Source organism: Antechinus flavipes, chromosome 4 (genome assembly GCF_016432865.1).
Source record: "Antechinus flavipes isolate AdamAnt ecotype Samford, QLD, Australia chromosome 4, AdamAnt_v2, whole genome shotgun sequence".
Lineage (NCBI taxonomy): Eukaryota > Metazoa > Chordata > Mammalia > Dasyuromorphia > Dasyuridae > Antechinus > Antechinus flavipes.
In genome coordinates, this window is record NC_067401.1 from 330,405,755 (window position 1) to 330,425,800 (window position 20,046).

The 20,046-nt window shown below is 36.0% G+C and overlaps 1 protein-coding gene across 2 annotated transcripts in view; it reads left to right on the plus strand.

The window, feature by feature from the left end:
• AIG1 (androgen induced 1) overlaps positions 1-13,212 on the plus strand; it is a 312,358-nt gene extending 299,146 nt beyond the window's left edge. Inside the window, exons 5-6 of one of the 2 annotated variants that reach the window (XM_051997873.1) lie at positions 6,695-6,858; positions 7,564-8,723. In XM_051997873.1, coding sequence (XP_051853833.1) covers positions 6,695-6,858; positions 7,564-7,598 — 199 coding nt within the window. In that variant the 3' untranslated portion in view covers positions 7,599-8,723. Of the gene's footprint in view, positions 1-6,694; positions 6,859-7,563; positions 8,724-12,528 lie in introns of those variants that run through there. The other variant, XM_051997872.1, reaches the window with a different exon arrangement.
• Positions 13,213-20,046: the final 6,834 nt, after the last annotated feature.

Below are 20,046 nucleotides of genomic sequence, written 5' to 3' on the forward strand. Positions count from 1 at the left end.
CAACATATTGCCTCTTGTTAATATAGCAGTCTTGCCTCTTGGCATCCATACACCAGAAAAAGAAGAGCCAATGAACAAAAGAAAAAATAGGAAGTTTTCATTTTTATAAAAGAAAATGTAAGTTGAGTTATTTTAGATACAGCTAATTATCTCCTCCCTCTCCCTCTCCCTCCCCTCCCCCGCCTTCCCCCCTCCACCCCACCAACAGGTACATACAACTTCTGCCTATAGAGACATCTTGCATATATTTCAAGACCAACTCAGGGTACTATCTCTTCATGAAGCCTATTTTTAATTTTTTTCCTTTTATTCTGTAATAAACTCTCACTCTCAGATCTCTCACAGCACTTTGATTAAATAGTACCTCTTCTATGGAGTCATTCTCTTCTAGTTTGTGCAATTGTCATCTCTAACTGAATTCCAAGATTCCTGATGGCCGTATCTGTAATTATGACTTATCCCAGTACCAGCTTAAGTTGAACATTGTTGCAACTTGACAAATGCTGGTTAAAGTAAATTAAATCAAAATTAAAAGTCACCATGAGGTAAATTACGAAACTGGGCACTCCACCTCCAGCCCTGAAAAACGAGTTTAGACTCACATTGGAATGCATTGAAAGAGAACATCCTACCTTGACAGGAGACTGAATGAGAGAATGAGTGGCCTTTTTTTCAACACCTGATCTCTCTCATTTAGTGAAATCAGGACAAAACATTTTCCTCAATAAGCATTAAAGCCCTCCAGAATAATGATTCTGATCACGGAGTAGGGCCCCTGTTACTATTTCTGTTCTGATGATTCTGTATCCTTTGGCTTCTTTTGAAAATAGCTGGAATCAGACGACTTGGATTCTAGGCTAGCTCTTCATCAAATTAGCATTTCATTTCTCTGGGCCTCAGTTTCCTCCTGAGTAAAATGAAAGAGTTGGATTAGACAATCTCTATAACAATTAGTCAGTTCATAGAATTCATTCTGGGAGGTTTATTAAGTTTGTCTTTCTCCTCAAGGATAGGTGGAAAGAATTATAACCTTGAAAACATTTTAATTTTATGTAGGAAGGCAGATTTTCAGGGGTTGGGGGACAGATAGGAGTGAAGGGTGAAGGGAATTTCTAATGTTTTTTAGACTGTTTTATATGGAGAAGCTAATAAGGTTTCAGTGATTTGAAATAGTTGTTTTTATTTAAATGTTTTCTTCAGGACTGATATATGAAAAATATGCATTGCAAGAAAAATTTGCTTTCCGTAGCCAGTCTATCTATGGATGAGTCCCTTACTTGCCTAGCTCAGCACTGCCTAACATCAGATTGCAATATTGCTGGTATTTGCTTATGGGCTGGGACAATGAATCCTCTGGCTCTACCATCTACGATCAGTGATCCTGAGGCAGATTTTAGTTTGCCACAACATTACCCAAGATTTCATATGTTTGGAAAAATTATACATGTTTAACTTATATTGGATTTTTTGCTGTCTTGGAGAGTGAGGAGAGGGAGAAAAATTTGGAACATAAGATTTTACAAAGGTGAATGTTGAAAACTTTGTTTGCATGTATTTGGAAAAATGAAATATAATTAATTTTTAAAAAGAATACTTGGGTTCCAACCATGACACCTGACACATATTGGCTATGTGACTCCTGAAAGAATTTTTTAAAATAACTTTTTCTTGACAGAACCCATGCCAGGGTAATTTTTTACAGCATTATCTCTTGCACTTACTTCTATTCTGGTTTTTTCCCTCTCTCCCTCCACCCCCTCCCCCAGATGGCAAGCTGTCCTTTACATGTTGAATAGGTTACAGTATATCCATGATACAATATATGTGTGCAGAACCGAACAGTTCTCTTGTTGCACAGGAAGAATTGGATTCAGAAGGTATAAATAACCCGGGAAGAAAAACAAAAATGCAAGCAGCTTATATTCATTTCCCAGTATTCTTTCTCTGGGTGTAGCTGCTTCTGTCCATCCTTGATCAATTGAAACTGAATTAGCTCTCTTTATCGAAGAGATCCACTTCCATCAGAATATATCCTCAAACAGTATCGTTGTTGAGGTATATAATGATCTCCTGGTTCTGCTCATTTCACTTAGCATCAGTTCATGTAAGTCTCGCCAGTCCTCTCTGTATTCATCCTGCTGGTCATTTCTTACAGAACAATAATATTCCATAACATTCATATACCACAATTTACCAGCCATTCTCCAATTGATGGGCATTCATTCATTTTCCAGTTTCTAGCCACTACAAACAGGGCTGCCACAAACATTTTGGCACATACAGGACCCTTTCCCTTCTTTAGTATCTCTTTGGGGTATAAGCCCAGTAGAAACACTGCTGGATCAAAGGGTATGCACAGTTTGATAACTTTTTGAGCAAAGTTCCAAATTGTTCTCCAGAATGGCTGGATGTGCCCCTGAAAGAATTAAATCACAAATATGGATCTCCCTCACCCCTCGAAAAGGAGTCATATTATTCATAAATAAGTATAATCTAGAAGTTGTTAATATTTGATTTTAGAATATATAATTTTCTCACCACCTAATTTAATGCTTTTACAAGGTTAATGTAACATATATTACTAATAATATAAAAACATTTACATTGTATTTTATGGCTATAAGATACATAATTTGATTTAACCCTCACAACATTCATGTTAGGGAGATATTACAAATGTTTTTTCATCATATAGGAAAACCAATACTCAGAGAATTAATTTACTTTGTCCAATGTCATTGACGGAGCTAGGATTTTATCTATGCTGGGCTCCAAGTCCTGTGCCCTTCCTGTTAGTCATTAGTCCTTAATGACTGTTATATTACAACAGACATGATTTTGTTTTTGTTTTTGAATTGTGTTCCCCAGTTTCTCAGTATATGTATATAGTAAGGTTTATTAAAGACATTGAAATAGTAATTGAAGATTTTTCTCAGTACATTCTCTGTGGGTTGTGCAAGAAAGAAAGCTAGAGAGTATGAAGGATGGTATCAGAAGCCCAGTCAAGACTTCAAAATTCACAGTATAATAGAAATAATAACAATATAATTGAGATAGTCCATAAACCTTATGCAGATCATTGAAATCCCACCAAGTTAATTTGTAGAACAATCCAAATGCTAAAAGGACAACCTTTAGTGATAAATGTGTTCTCTTTCAGCAAAAAATTATATTATTGAAATTTCAATGCAAGGCCAAGCTTTTGAATTTCTGTAGTTGTATTAGATTAATCACCCAATAGCAAAGATTAAACTGATGATAGCATTCATTTCTGTGGTGAAGATATAAAAAATTGGCAAGCTGGGTGGTGAAGTAGATAAAGGACTGGGACTAAAATCAGTAAGGTTTTAGTTCATAACTATCCTCAAGATACCAACTACATGACCCTGAATAGGTTCCTGGACTTTTGAATAAGTTTTCTCATCAGTAAAATAATAGCAGCTACCTCCCAGGGTTGTTGTAAGGATAAAATGAAATAATATTTGTAAAGCACTTTGCAAACCATGAAGTTCAATATGAATGTTAGCTATTGTCATTATCATTCAATACCAGCAAAGAGATGAAAGCTTTCCAACTCACAGAAAGTGGGTGCTGATATAGCACCCACTTGACCTTATCAGCTGATCCAATATTTTGCTAGAAGCTACCTCACCTAACTTCTAAGCAAATCATCATTTCTGAAAGTTATAAAAGAGAGGACCACTGAATAGGGGAAATAGAGGAAGAAGAGTAATTATCAATGTGAAAACTAATTAGCAACTATGGGTTTTATTACGCCCAGACCGACAAACTCAGGAACTACTATAGCCAGTGAGACTTTAATGTATATAAGCTAATTAGTAAAACAACTCAAATGTGAAAAACCCTAAATCTTTGTATTATCTATCAGGAAATTAACAAGCTACTTCACAACTGCCCAGCTAATTGCATTAGTTTAGCTCTAAAATTACATAGATAAAGCTCTGCTGCAATACTGTGGAATCAGGTTATGGCATTTGTGAATACTAATGGCTTGCTTGTGTAATCTAAGATAAAGCCATGGTCAAAAGCATTCAAGGAATAGCTTAGCCTTTCAAGCCTCCTCTAGTGCCCACCTCCCATTTGTCCAGATCTTTCTGCTGTGTTTGCATGCTATAGCAAATTAGATCAAGCTGCCCTAGCAGGATTTCTTCAGCCTTTAAGGGGGGGAAAGAGGGGTCCCTTGGTGTGCCTTCAGTATTTCTCTATATCTTTTATTTGTAATTACAGATTATGTTCAGTAAAACAAAGGGCAAGCAGGCCTTCCAAAACATGGCACTCTATTAATGCAAAACGGTGCCCATTCCAAAATTCATTAATTTTGTACCACAGTGCCTTCTGGCATACATGCAGGATAGATTGTGCCAACTCATCCAGATAGATTAACATCATGGGATCCTGGCTTAGATCTGGAAAGAACCTTAAGGTTCTGTAGAAAGGTAGCTCCGTGTATCGTAATTTAGTAGACCCTAGAGCAATAGTTATTCATCTCAAGTCCTCAGATCCATTTCAACAGATCAGGGTAAAAAAATTGCATATTTTATTCAAATGATTCAAATAAAAAACAAACAAACAAAAATACATAGGATTACTAATTACTGGTATTCAGTAATTAGTAATCCTATGTATTTTTGTTTGTTTGTTTTTTATTCTTCTGAGAAGGTAATATACCATAGAGGATTTGATTAAACAATGTTTTTCCTTGGCTGATGTGGATTTTACCAGTAGACAAAATAATATTGGAATCAGTAACTAGAGGAGCAATCCTTATCTTTCAAAATGTAAATGTACTTTGACACTGTTTAATAAATAGTTAACACTTTAACTTAATTACTTATTTGCCATCAACTATAAGGAAGGCATTGTGCTAAATACTAGGAATATAAAGATAAAATAACTTCTGCCTTAAAGTGGTTTTCCTTCTTCTGTGCAATATACATCGATGAATAGATGCCAGGGAACACTTCAGAAAAAGTTTATTCTAGGAAGTGGTACTTGAACAAAGCTGGGATGTCCACAAAGCAGGGATAAGAAGGATGACTTACAGAGGCATGAAGAGAAAATGAAATACCATAAAAAAATAGAGCAAACCTAATTTGGAAATAATTATTATCAGATATTAAAACAACAATTTAAAACTTCTTATCAATATATCAAACTGATTAAATATTAGAAAACAGTAAAACTTATTGCTATTATGAATCTGCTCAACCAATATAGCTTAAAGGCATAACATGATTTAGCAAAAAGAATCACTGATCTTGAGTCAGAAAACCTCAATTCAAATCTTTGTCCTGCTATTTATTAGCTTGTGTGACTTTGTACCATTTAATTCAATTCAAGAACATTTAAGTGTATATGTGCACACATATATGTATATATACAAACAAATAAATATAATGCAAAATAGAGCATGGCTGGAACTAAGGAAAGTCTCTAAGAAAATTTGAAGAGTGAGAGAGTCTCTTCCATGACCTCATTTATAAGATTAATGTGTTGAATCTCTGAGGTTCCTTTTAGAACTAAATCCCTTCATGTTAAAAATTATAATCTCAAATGGGGAGTGTGGAAACAAGTGGATTGAGATAAAACAATTACATAGACTGAAACAAACCCTCATAAAGCAAAACCAGTATTCATAAGATCTTAGATTCAGAATTATAAGGGATCTTAGAACTCATCTTTTATTTTCCAAGGGAGGTCAATGAGGTTCAGAAAAATTAAGTAATTGGCCCAAAGACATACAGATGACAGGATTAAAATCTGAGCATATGTCCTTCACCACTGGCACTCTCTCAACCTCAGGAGGATGACTGGGGTCAGTTAGTTCTCCATTTGCTAGCTAAGAGAGGAATTAGGGCATAATCCATAGAAAATTGACCTTTTCAATCAGGAAGACCTGGGGATCAAGTCCTAGTTCTGTCACAGATTTCTTTGGTGACACTGCTCAAGTCTTTTTCTCTCTCATGGCACAAATCAAAGTGATAGAAAAGTTGCCTTGTGTAAGGTGCAGGTAATTTTCTCACAAAGAGATCCCTATGTCAATAGAGTCATGGTTTCAGTGATTGTCCCTATTCATACCCCCAACCAAAAAAAAAAAAAATTTGCTAATTTAGCTTCTTCAGAATCATGAACTGGTATAAATTTAAAAAGCCTCTCTTCAGGAGAACTGTCACAGAAGCCAAGAGTTTTATCTCAACCACAGATGAATAGAATGTACTTGGCTGGTGCCTGTGTTGTTTCAATGTGTAAAGACCAGATTAAGTAGCCTCTATAATAACAAAAATATAATAATTCCATTAAATCCAACAGTGTTTGGAGTCACTCCTGGGCAGCAGAGGCCAATTTAGCTGGAGATTTGCAGTCTGGGAAGAGAATGGGGTTAAGCGGTACCCAATGGGGACAAAATCAGCTTTGAAACTGCCATGAAAATGTTTTGCATGATTTCACATGTATAATAGAGATCCTTTTGCTTGCCTTCTTAGTGGGTGGGGGAAGGGTGAGAGGGAAGGAGAGAATTTGGAACTCAAAATTTAAAAAGAAAAGAATGTTAAAAACATAAATAATATTTTTTTAAAAATAAGACCTAAACCAGAAGAAAAAGGAAAATTGAAAAGAAAAAGAAACTACCATGATAGCAACTCCTGAATTTTTCTTCTTTCTGATTCCATTTCAGGGTGTGTTGGGTGCATCATGTAACAGGGATTTGGGTGTACCCTCTCTTGGAACACATTGGCCCAGGAGCCAAAATAGCCTTCTTTGGGATAGCAACTGTCTTAATGAACCTTTTGTACCTGTTGGGAGAAGTTTTGAACAACTACATCTGGGATACTCAAAGGAGTAAGTATTATTCAGGGGAGCATTAATCAACAGCATTTGCTTTCTGAAAGAATAATGTAGCCAAAGTAGAATTTCACTGCAGATTATTTCTTCCTTCATCATTAACAAATAAAATAAAACAAATCCGCAAGTGAATTAAATGTCTTCTAAGGTCCATGCAATTGCCTATGAATAGTGTTTCATTTTCATAGCTACCAATCCTAATTTAAGTGCTGTTGGCAGTTGTCTGAAAGGTTTACTACTCAATTGATGTTACCAGGTATAAGCCATTAAAAAACTATCAGGAAAGAAGCTTCAGCCTATACATAGGAATGTTATTAGCAGAAAATGAAGTATTCAAGGGAAGAGCTGTTTGATATGATCCTTTGAATTCTTATTTTTTAATGGCATAAGGTCAACCCTAAACAAAATGGTTATTTATTCCAACAAATCCATTCCACTTAAGACCTAAACCCTCATAAATGTAATCTTTACAGAACCATTTATTTAGGTGAGATAACCTTGAATGAGGTTTCCTTGTCCTACCAGAAGCATGAGACACAAAACGACAAAGTTCCTTCAGGGCATTTACTGAAATATTGGCTTTAGTGGCAGTCAAACCTATCTAGGTTTTAAATTTGATGAGGACCATCAAGGGGCAATCCTATATTCACCAAAGGCTGTCAGTAATCTGAGATTTGATGTGCCTTTTGTTTCTATTTATAGCGTGCTTCCCGACTTGGCAAGGCATATACTCTTAGCCAAACTGTCCAGTTTATCCCAAGGCTCTATAGAATGATGTAAAAATTGGAAGATGGAAAAAGCAGCAGCACAGATCCTCGCCAGTTTCAGTCCACATCGAATGCACATCCAACAGCAAGATTTATTTTCAAACCTGATTTGGGCTTGCTTGGTGGTGGGTGGTTTCTGTTGTTATTTTTAACCAAAATAGTAAACTCTGAAGATCTCTGGGCTTCATCCAGGAAGAAGCTCAGGGATACCTAAGATGTATCATACCTTAATGGTAGGATACTGCCAGCGGACTCTGCATCCTAGAGTTATATGCATAAAGGTAGAAGCCAGGATTATATAGCATAGGGATCTTTACAAGTTTCTCTTTCTTTAGATCTGTTTAGTCTTGCTACTACACAGTCTATTAGACACCACACACTTGCGCTAACTGGTCTATAATGTGGAACCTGGTCATAGGACCAGAGCTTTAAAAAAAAAAAAATCTAAACTAGGATAATAGATTCAGAGTGTGAAAGGATTTATGAGATCATCTAATCTAGCCCCTTCTTTTTACCAGTGAAGGATCAGAAGCCTAGAATGGTTAAATTACTTGCTCAAGGTGATACATAAGATTACATTAAGAGAAGTGAAGTATAAACCTCCTCTGACCAAAGCTAGCATTTGTTTTTTTTTTTTTTTTTTTTGCTATATTAACACTGATACTAATTGAGTGGCCTTAGGTAAGTGATTTGATAGTTGTTCCTTCTTTAAAATGAAACTAATAATCCCTTATTTACTTCACAGGATACTTTGAGAATGGAATGGAAAGTACATGTGTTTAGAGCTTCTTAGGAAAAAGGCAGTATTTAGTTTTAAGGCAAGCAAATCAACTTTCTATTATTCAGAAGCTACCTATGAACCCTTTGCTACTCTTACTTGATGCTGCTAGCCATTAACTACAGTCAAGGGTATGATCCAATTCAAACTGGGGAACCAGCTGTTAAATTTTCAGTTTGAATAGTGTCAGAAATCAGCAAATGTTACAAGTAAGAGTTCATTTTGTTATTGTTGATGATGATGATGATTGTTTGGATTTAAGAAAGTGATGGAGAAAATGTTAATAATACAGATTAAACTTAAAAATGTATCGTGCATATTGGTTTGTTTTTGTTTTTGTTTTCTTTGGAGAGTCAGTTGTTAATCATTCATCAGTACAGTCTTACTCCTCAAGGTCAAATTGCAAAGTTATATAATCTTTGAAGAAGTCATGGAATTTATTTTAGGATTAGAAATTTAGAGTTAGAAGGAACCTTTGGAGATAATCCATTTCTATCCTTTCATTTTACTTAAAGGAATACAACTGATTCCAATATTGGCATCTTCCAATTTTTCCATCATTCTCCCCATCCTTTGGACAGTCTGGGCAGCTTGACTTAAGAGTATATGCTTTGTCAAGTTGGGATGCATATTATAATTAGAAACAAAAGGAACCTCAAGCCCCAAGTTAAACAACAAAATTTGGTGAAATGTGGGATTGCCCCATGATAGCCACTGTCACACTTAAATGTTGTCAGTATGACTGCCACCAAAGCCAACTTTTCAATGACAGCACCCAAGCAACCTTGTTTTGGTACCCCTTGTGTTTCTGGTAAGATAGTGAAGCCTCCTTAAAGGATATCTCAAGGCTATCTAAGGTCACAACCAGAGCTGGGATTGGAATCCAGCTCCTCTGATATCAGATCTAGCCTTCTTTACCACACTGCCTCTAGTCTAACCCCAGGTTATTTATAAAAGAGGGAATAAGTTTCAGATCCAAATGACTCAACTCCTAGTCCATTACTTTTTCTATTACACCAGCAACATCTCAGTAGGATCCCTGTTTTTGGTTTGATTTGGTTTGATTTTTCCTGAACACTTGGGACAGAATTAAACCAGAAAAATAGACCAATCCAACATGAAACATGAACAAGATGTACTTAATAAGTGAATCCTAAAAATAGCATTTTAAAAATTTGATTAAAAATTCAACCTGAGATGACTTTGTTGAGTTTTGTGTTTGTGTTTATGTGTGTATGGCTGTGGATATGCATATGTATACATGCTTTAACCTAAGTTCTTCTATATTTGAAGTTGAATAAACCTTCCCTTCCACCTATAGAGACTCTCCAAGGTAGTTAGAGTCATGTAAGGTAAGACTTTCTCCGTACAGAAAAATCAGTGTTCCAGAAACCTGGGTCTGGTGAAACAAGGAAGAAGGCCCCACGGGCATGAGGCATGTAGAATCAGGCATGTCACAGCAGAACCATACATACTCCCTCTAGTTTCATACTCCCAGCTATGCCCCCAACAGATTTATATCTCCCAAAAAATACAGAAATGTGGCAACCAAGCAAAAGTCTTTGCAGGGAGTAAAGGTGTGAATGACATGCTTCCTGCCTTCTTCTCTTCCCCTTCATATATAAGATGATAGAGGGCTCTACTCCAAAGTTTTATGACAGAATATTTTCTGCCTATGGAACCATCACTGTTCCTCAAATTTAAAAAAGAAAATTATAGCTGCCCCTTTTTTTTTCTTCCTTCCATCCTAAACTGCCAAACCATAATAGGTGGGGAAGAGTTTGCTCTTTCTTTGGGTCAGTGAAACACCTCTGCCCTCCTCCCCCAGTTTTGAAGATTCCAACATTAGAGCCAAATAACTCCATCTGCAATTGAATACTTTGGAGGAAAGAGCCTTTAAAAAAAAAAAAAAGAAGAAGAATACTGCTTTAGTTAGCTCCTGGAAAGGGTCCCAAAGGAAGAATGGAATGCAAGGCTGGCTTGGGAGCAATCCCCTGAGTCAAGGGTGCTGATCTGGAGTTCAATCTTTTTTTGTGTTTTTTTCCAACTTTTGCCTATGGCTACTTCATGAATTGGGCACACCCATTACTATATTTAAAGTTCTGGCAACAGCTAGAGAATTTTTCACTTCAAAATGGGATCTTATATGAAGATTCTCACTCTTCCTTCTGGATGTTCTACTTGTTATGCTTTCAAATAAGCCCTCTGGCAAAGGTGTTTAGAGTTAGTTATCTGCAAGACCTTAGCAGTACCAAAGAAAACCAATGAACTTACAAGAATTTCCTTCCTTTCACACCCATTCCTGTGCTGATATACCTACCACTACAGGGGGGAAATGGCAGTGATAGGGCATTCTTGATGTATTTTGTGATTTAAATCCTATCTTTTTGTCCCATCTCTAAGGAGAATTTAGTTACTTACCATCCCCAGGTTTGCCTTTTGGCCTTCATGTGTATTACTTAATATCGCCTTTCTTGCCACCTCCACTGTCACTATCCACCCACAGAGGCACTGCTGGCAAGAGGAATGTTAGATTGTGAATTAGAAGACCTGGGTTCAAATCCTCACCTGAACATGGAGTGTGGAATTTGGAATTCATTGTTAGATGTGCCATTTGTACATATGAGACCTAGAGCCTATCACTTCACACCTAAGGAATCTCAGTTTTCAGGGAGTTAGACTAGATTTCCTCCAAGTTTCTTTCCAATTCTAAATCTGTGATGTATTAAAAACTTCCCTACACAGCTATCTCAGAAATCTCCAGAAGAAAGTTTTCTGGGGTTTTGTTTTTATTTTTGATTTTTTGGTTGTTTTGTTGTTTTTTTAAACAGTCCTTGTGATGTTTGGCACCAGATGAGCCAGGAGAAAAGGAAAGGCCAATTAGGGAGCATTTATCAGATTGTAACAATAATTCATTGCTCAAGAACAAGCATGTGAATGATTTGAACATTTTTGTGGCCAGGAAAATTAAACCTATTCCCCAATTCAAACTCTTTTCAACACTGATAACAGGTGCTGAGGCTTAAGAGACCCAGACAAGTCCCCTCCAAAGGAAAACTATTAATTCTACCTTTTATTATTAATTTTTATGCTAGAAGTATTATGTTATTATGTTATTAAGTATAATGTTAGAAAAGGAGCAACAGTTTAAAAGAGTAGAGAAAGAAGCAATTTAGGGAAGCCATGGCTTTTCTGAAGAAAAAAAGAAAGCAATATTTGGAATTTTTTTAAAGTCCAAAGACTTTCCCTGGGTAGGGACAATAAAATACAGCCAAGAACATAATACTTCTAGCATAAAAATTAATAATAAAAGGTAGAATTAATAGTTTTCCTTTGGGGGGGACTTGTCTGGGTCTCTTAAGCCTCAGCACCTGTTATCGTGTTGAAAAGAGTTTGAATTGAGGAATAGGTTTAATTTTCCTGGCCACAAAAATGTTCAAATCATTCACATGCTTGTTCTTGAGCAATGAATTATTGTTACAAAGGACTTCTTCTGAAACTCATGGGATATTTCTCCCATTGCTACAAGGCATTGCTACAAGGCATTGCTACAAGGCAATCTGCTTTGCGTTTCTGCAAACACCTCTTTGTTCAAGCGTCAGCTTGAGGTTCCCCCTCCCTGAAGCAGTAGGAGTCAGGGTGTGCCATGAGATGTAGAGCCCTGCCTGATTCAAGAAAAGGGTGGGGAGGGAGGTCGCCGAGTTAATTTTGGGAGAACATTGACATCAGCATGGCAGATGGCTTTCCTTTCCTTCCTTGCATAGAGAAAAATGAAGAAAAGGAATTAAAAAGATAACAATAGTTCACACTGAGACAATACTTTCCGACTTACAATGTACATTCTTTAATAGGATCTTCACAGAAACCTTGTAAGATAAAGAGGACAGGTATTATTATCCTCCTTTAGCAAATGCAGAGACTAAGGTTCTGCATTCGACATGACTTGTCCAGGGTCATACAGGTAGTAAATATGGCAAAAACCAAAACCTGAATTCAAGCTCTCTGGATCTTAAGCCAGTGTCCTATGCCCTATAGCAAATTACCTTCCAATGCTTATTCCACAATACTTATTTTATCTGAATACTCAAAAAAACCAAAAACCGTTTTTGCCTGTATTTCTAGGTATGGAAGAATGTAAAGAGAGACCTAAATCGGAATGAGATTGAAGTCCAGCATGAAGAAATTAGGTTGTTTCTCCAGTGAACATCCCTCTTCTCTCTTACACCCTCCAACAGTTGTTGGCAGCACAGCTGAGGAAGTTCTAGGAAAGAAGATAGAAGTCTCCATCTCCAAATTGACAAATGTATTTTTATGTAAGCAGGATGGAAGCATCACCTTCATTTTGGAATTCACTTCATTCATTGTGTATTGAAGGCTTCTTTATTCAGAACCAATATCACAAGTAATATTTCTTAACTCTTAAAAAAAAGTATAAATTTATATAATTGTTACTTCATTTAACCTGGGAAGAATGCACAATCCATCAGTCCATTTTTGTTTCTTGTTGCATGAAAGCATTAGAGGAAACAGCATATTCTAAGACAATGAATAATGCTTTATATCTTAAAGCTGGTTGTAATGATCTACTGAGAAGTCTGTATGTAAACTTGAAAGGAAAACATCCCAAGCAAAGTCTTGTTTGAGGTGCCTATTGCATTAATGTCATTGAAAATAACATTTGCCTCAAATAGGAAGTGTGTTTGTAATAATTACATCCATTCAGTCAGGTCCTCATTGGCATTAGACTCATGCAATTTGCCTAACATGTAAAATGTAACAACATGAATAAAGATTCAGTGGACCTTATTTTGGTTTCTGCATAGTGTTTCTACCCTACTTACACTGGTGATTCCATTTTCATTTGGTTTCTAGTGCCTCAAAGATACATACTTTCTGAGTCTGAGTCATTTGTCAATAAAAGAAAAAGAAAGTCATTTCCTTGCATAGGAAGAAGAAAAAGGACTTCTTTATAATCCAATTCCCAGTGATTTTTTAATACTCATTTTAATTTATCTTAGGTATGATGACAGACTGATGACTGTATTGGAAGAATAAATACTCTTTCTACTAGTACAAATTATAAGCCCTAGATATTTTCTGATCTATACAGTTTTTATCATTGTCTTTGCATAAATACACTATAGAAGGATTTGTCTAGTGAACTGGAGAACACATTGAGCACCTGGTCTGTTATCCATCACTCTGGGTCTATGGCTGTCCCACTTCCTTTCCAATTATACTCACACTTGATGCCTTCTCTGCCAATCCCTTCAAGAAATTGTTATGAAATATCTACTATATGCAAGGCACTGTGCCGAACATTGTAGATAATCCCTTGAGAAATTTATCATCTTTGGGGCAGAGACAAGTAAGATAAATACACTCATAACTCTAATACAAGTAATAATTCAGTAGATATATAGGAGAGTTGAAACAAAATAACCTGAGAAATTTGAAAAGGGAGAGATTACTTCTAGCTGGGGGGGGGGGGGAATAAAAAAAAAAAGCTTTAAGGAAAGGATGGCCCCTGAGTTGATGGTTCTTATAGGAAGATAAGAATTCCCTTCAAGGATTCACTTAGAGTCAGAAAATACCATGGTATGAAATAATTTTGTCACTGATTATTCGTGCTAATAAGAAGGAGAAGAATCACAGATTATTTTAAAATAATTTCTCTTTCCACCTAAAAAAACCTTTGAGACACTAGGTCAACCCCTTTATTGGAAGCACACTTTCTTTCTTTAATTTAGGTCATTTCTACTGTCCTCAACCTAGGAATCAAGTAGATATAGAAGAAAAGTTTCCAAACTACTACAGATAATCCATTTGTAGGCTCCTGAGAAGTAGTAACTCATGTTTATATAAGGCTTTAAAATTTACAAAGTGCTTTCCTAACAATAACTCTGTTAGACAACTATTGCACAGATTATTGTTCCTATTTTATAGGTGAGAAAACTGTTGCTTGAGAGAGTTTAAAAGACTTGCTTGTGTTCACATATCTAGGCAGTGTCAGAGGGAGGAATTGAAGCTGTCTATTTTTATTCAAAGTGTTCTTTCCAATATATCACATAGCCTTCTTACTGCATAACTTAAAATATACCTATCTGATTCTAGTATTAATATTTCAGCACTTTTTAGTCCAAATTTGTTAAGAAAGTCTTCCTTTTTATATCTAAAACAGTGAGTTACATAATTCATTGCATACCTTAACCTCAGAATTCAAGTTGATAATTAGTCAAAACACAATGTGATTGTATTACTCACTGTCATATGTGATTATAATAAGTAGCCTCACGTATATTATTACCAATATTTGCTTTGAAAAAGTGCGATGGGCTCTTTCAAGATGGCTGCCTAATTTAGGGCCAAACCATCTAACTCACATGTACCTATTTCATCAAAACCCTGAAACTCAAGCCAAGTTTAATAATGAAGAAGATAAATTACAAATGGCTTCTTCTATCCCAGAACTGCATAAAAAGTCAAACTGAAGCAATATAAAAAGAGGGCCTTATACCAAAGCCAGTATCAGTATAGGATAATCTCCCAGTATGACCAGAGATGGGACATGTGCGGTGATATATGGCAAGAGGCAGCAAGAGTGGAGGGCTCCTCTGAAAACGCTCCAGACTTTTTTTTTGACTTGGCTGTATTTTGCACAAGGACTTCATTAATACTCAGATATAAGAAGAAGAGATAAAAATTGAAAGTTTTAAAGGGGAAAAATGGAAGAATGAATAGCTTAGAAGAAAAATTGCTAAACCTTGCCTAAGAAATGAATTTCCTGAACAGAGCAAATTGAAATCAGTTATTCCATGAAATAGCAAGAAATAGTATATCAAAATCAAGAGGTTGAAGATATGAAAGAAAATGTAACATTTGATATAAAAATAACTGATCTTTTTAAAAGTTGAGGAAATATAATTTAAGAATTATTGAACTCCCTGAAAATCATTTTTTAAAAAGCTTTGACACTATTTCATGAAATAAATGAAAATTCTCCAGATATATTAGAGCTAGTCACTTTTTAAAATAATTATAATTTTTTATTGACAACCCATGCCAGGGTAACTTTTTACAACGTTATCCCTTGCACTCACTTCTGTTCCGACTTTTCCTTTCCCTCCCTCCACCCCCTCCCCCAGATGGCAAGCAGTCCTATACATGTTAAATATGTCACAGTATATCCTAGATACAATATATGTGTGCAGAACCAAACAGTTCTCTTGTTGCACAGGAAGAATTGGATTCAGAAGGTAAAAATAACTGGGAAGAAAAACAAAAATGCAAACAGTTTACATTCATTTCCCAATGTTTTTTCTTTGGGTGTAGCTGCTTCTGTCCATCATTGTTCAATTAAAACTGACTTAGATCTCTTTGTTGAAGAGATCCACTTCCATCAGAATACATCCTCATCATTGTCAAAGTGTATAATGATCTCCTGGTTCTGCTCATTTCATTCAACATCAGTTCATGTAAGTCTCTCCAAGCCTCCCTGTATTCATCCTGCTGGTCATTTCTTACAAAACAATAATATTCCATAACATTCATATACCACAATTTACCCAACCATTCTCCAATTGATGGGCATCCATTCATTTTCCAGTTTCTAGCCACTACAAACAGGGCTGCTACAAACATTTTGGCACATACAGGTCCCTTTTCCTTCTTTAGTAACTCTTTGGGGTATAAGCCCAGTAGTAGCACTGCTAGATCAAAGGGTATGCACAGTTTGATAACTTTTGAGGCATAATTCCAGATTAGAGCTAGTCACTTTTGGAAGAATCTATCACCTCCTGAAAGGAATCCAAAAAGGCTAGAATATCATAGTCAAAATCCAGAATTGCCATTTTCAAAGAAAAGAATACTTCCAGTAGTCAGAAGAAAGCTGTTCAAATACTGAAAATATAGGTTTAAGATCATACAAAACTTGTTAATATCTTACTTAAAATAAGAAGGGGAGGGAACAAATATTAAGCATCTTTAAGCACTTTACAAATAGTCTCTCTTTTGATTATCACAACACCCCTGAGAGGTAGGTGCTGTTATTGAAGCAAAAAGAGGTAAAGTGACTGGCCTTGAGTTACATCATAAGTGGCTAAAGTTAGATTTGAAATGTGAGAGGAGTATCAGATGATCCCTAACTCTTATCTTAAATAAACAAACATGTAAAGACATGTGTTTACATTGATGTGCAAGACATTATATGCATTGATGTATATTAGGTTCAACAGGGAAACAAATTAGGAGGAGCTGGATGTTGAGGGAGAGAATAACCTTAGAAAGAGAATGGTCACAAGCAAAATAAACTTCCTGGTAAGGAAATAGACTATTAAAAGGAGGAGAGGGAGAAAAATAAAGAATCAGCATTTAATAGGTGGGATGCCTAAGATTTTCTTTTAGATAATTGGAAAATGGCTGAATAAATCATGGTGTGTGAAGGTAATAGAATATTATTATTCTGTATAAAATTATAAAGAGATGATTTCTGAGAATCCTGAGTAGTATGACCTGACAAAGAATGATGTGAACTAGGAGAACAATTTATATAAGGACAGAAAAACCATAAAAAACTTGAACAATGCAATAACCTCCCTTTTCCCACTTAGTCAAAAACAGGGAGAATTGAAAATAAATTACTTTTAAAAAGTATGTGGAGTCAAGCAAACCAAAGTCTCTCATCTATTTTTGCACACAGAAATTATTGCTACTCTGTCAGGAGATGGTAAATATCATGTTTCCTCATCAGCCCTGTAGAATCATGGACAGTCAGTGTATTGATTATAGCCATTACAACTTTCAAAGTTGTTCATTTTTTCGGTATTGATAGCATATAATTTTTTTCCTGGTTCTGCTCATTTCATTCATAATCAGTTTATAAAAATCTTCTAAACCATTTTTATAATTCCGATATCATGATATAAATTGTTCTCCTGATTCTACTTACTTCACTCTGCATCCACTTATATGAATCCTTCTCTTTCTCTTTGAAATAACATATGTGTCCTGTCAGATTGGCTAAGATGACAGGAAAAAATAATGATGAATGTTGGAGGGGATGTGGGAAAACTGGGACACTAATGCATTGTTGGTGGAGTTGTGAACGAACCCAACCATTCTGGAGAGCAATCTGGAATTATGCCCAAAAAATTATCAAATTGTACATACCCTTTGACCGAGCAGTGTTTCTATTGGGCTTATATCCCAAAGAAATACTAAAGAAGGGAAAGGGACCTGTATGTGCCAAAATGTTTGTAGCAGCCCTATTTGTAGTGGCTAGAAACTGGAAAATGAATGGATGCCCATCAATTGGAGAATGGCTGGGTAAATTGTGGTATATGAATGTTATGGAATATTATTGTTCTGTAAGAAATGACCAGCAGGATGAATACAGAGAGGACTGGCGAGACTTACATGAACTGATGCTAAGTGAAATGAGCAGAACCAGGAGACCATTATACACTTCGACAACGATATTGTATGAGGACATATTTTGATGCAAGTGGATTTCTTTGACAAAGAGACCTGAGTTTCAATTGATAAATGACGGACAAAAGCAGCTACACCCAAAGAAAGAACACTGGGAAACGAATGTGAACTATCTGCATTTTTGTTTTTCTTCCCGGGTTATTTATACCTTCTGAATCCAATTCTCCCTATGCAACAAGAGAACTGTTCGGTTCTGCAAACATATATTGTATCTAGGATATACTGTAACATATCCAACATGTAAAGGACTGCTTGCCATCTAGGGGAGGGGGTGGAGGGAGGGAGGGGAAAAAAAATTGGAACATAAACGAGTGCAAAGGATAATGTTGTAAAAAAAAAAAAAAAATTACCCTGGCATGGATTCTGTCAATATAAAGTAAGTATTAAATAAAAATTAAAAAAAAAAAAAAAGAAATAACATATGTGTTCTGTAATGATGTAATCATACCAAGGTATTTAAGGGCTGAGAGGACTGAAAAGCAATTCTGACTACTCTCTTTATAGTTAAATCATGAGAGTGCACAGCAAAATGTTATGTTTGGATGCATCTGTAAAGATAGTTGATCCTTTAAGAGGAACTTCAGAAACCTTTCCTTCAAAAATCCATCACCAATTATGTAAAAGTCTGGTTATCTTTAATAGAGATCCGTGTGTAAGATTTGGAACCATGGCTAATAAAATTTGCCACTCTGGGCTGGTTTCACAGCACACATTAATTTGTGCATTAGTATAAAAGGTCTATATCTTGTCAGGTCTTATCCCAGATAGTTGTACTGCTCACTTAATGGCCTTTAATAAAATTCTAGCCACAAGCACTGGGTAAGGAGTAAGGCTTTGTTCTAGTTGTGCTGGGAGATTCACCCACTCTCTCAAACTGTCTTCTTGATGAAGGACTGCTGTTGGTGCCTCTTTTGTAGCAAAAACTGATATTTCCGAGAGTTTTTGAGTGACTCTTTCAACCACATTGGATAAAGCCAGTTCGACTTTTCTCAAAGCCTCTTGAACTTTTTTTGTAAGTTGGCATGGTGAGTTTAAAGCACTGTCTCCCTTTAAAATGTCATATAATGGTTGCAATTGATAGGTAGTCAAGCCTAACACTGGATGCATCCATTGGATATCTCCTATCAATTTCTGAAAGTCATTTAAGGTGTTTAGCTTCTCTGTTCTTAAGGAAAGTTTTTGTACTGTAAGCACCTTAGGGTATACTTCATATCCTAAATATTGAAAAGGAGCATATCTTTGAATTTTTTCTGGATCTGTGTGCAATTTGTAGTTCCTTAGTGTTTCTATGGTCTTTTATAAATATGCTTCTACATGCTCCTCAGGTGCACATCCCAGTATATCATCCATGTAATGTAATAACATAACTTTTGGAAATGCTTTTCTTACTGGAGTAAGAGCAGCAGCAACATACATTTGACACATAGTAGGGCTGTTTTTCATTCCCTATGGCAAAACTGTCCATTCATATCTTTTATAAGGCTCAGCTAAGTTAATGCTGGGCACTGAAAAGGCAAATCTTTTCATATCCTCCTTATCCAGAGGGATAGAATAGAAAAAATCCTTAATGTCTATAACCCAAAGAGGCCATTCTCTAGGCAATTGAGTAGGAGATGGAAGTCCAAGCTGAAGAATTCCCATAGTTTCCATCTGTTCAATTTACCTTTTTTAAATCAGTCAATATCCTCCATTTTTCAGATTTCTTTTTTATAGCAAATAGCAAAATTCTCAGGGGAATTCCAGAGACTTAGAGATTGTAAATGTCCTTGGTCAAGTTGCTCCTGTACTATATCTAATAAAACCTGAATTTTTTCATTTGTTAAGAGCCACTGTTCTACCTACACTGGTGTATCAGTTTTCCATTGAATGGGAACAGGTAAGAGTGCAGGCAGGCCTTCAACAACAGCTCTGCCTAAAAGGCCAAAGTATTCAATTGTAATCCTAACTGTTGTACGATGTCTCTTCCCCACAGATTGATGGGCATTTTTTAAACTACAAAAGGAGTAAAAGTTCCTGTTTCATCTTCAGATATCCATCTCAAAAGGGTAGCACTAATTTCAGCTGCTATTGATCCTCCTATGCCAGACATGTAGGTGTCTGCCTTAATCTTTGACCAGTGACTGAGCCAGTTGGCAACTCTAATGACTATAT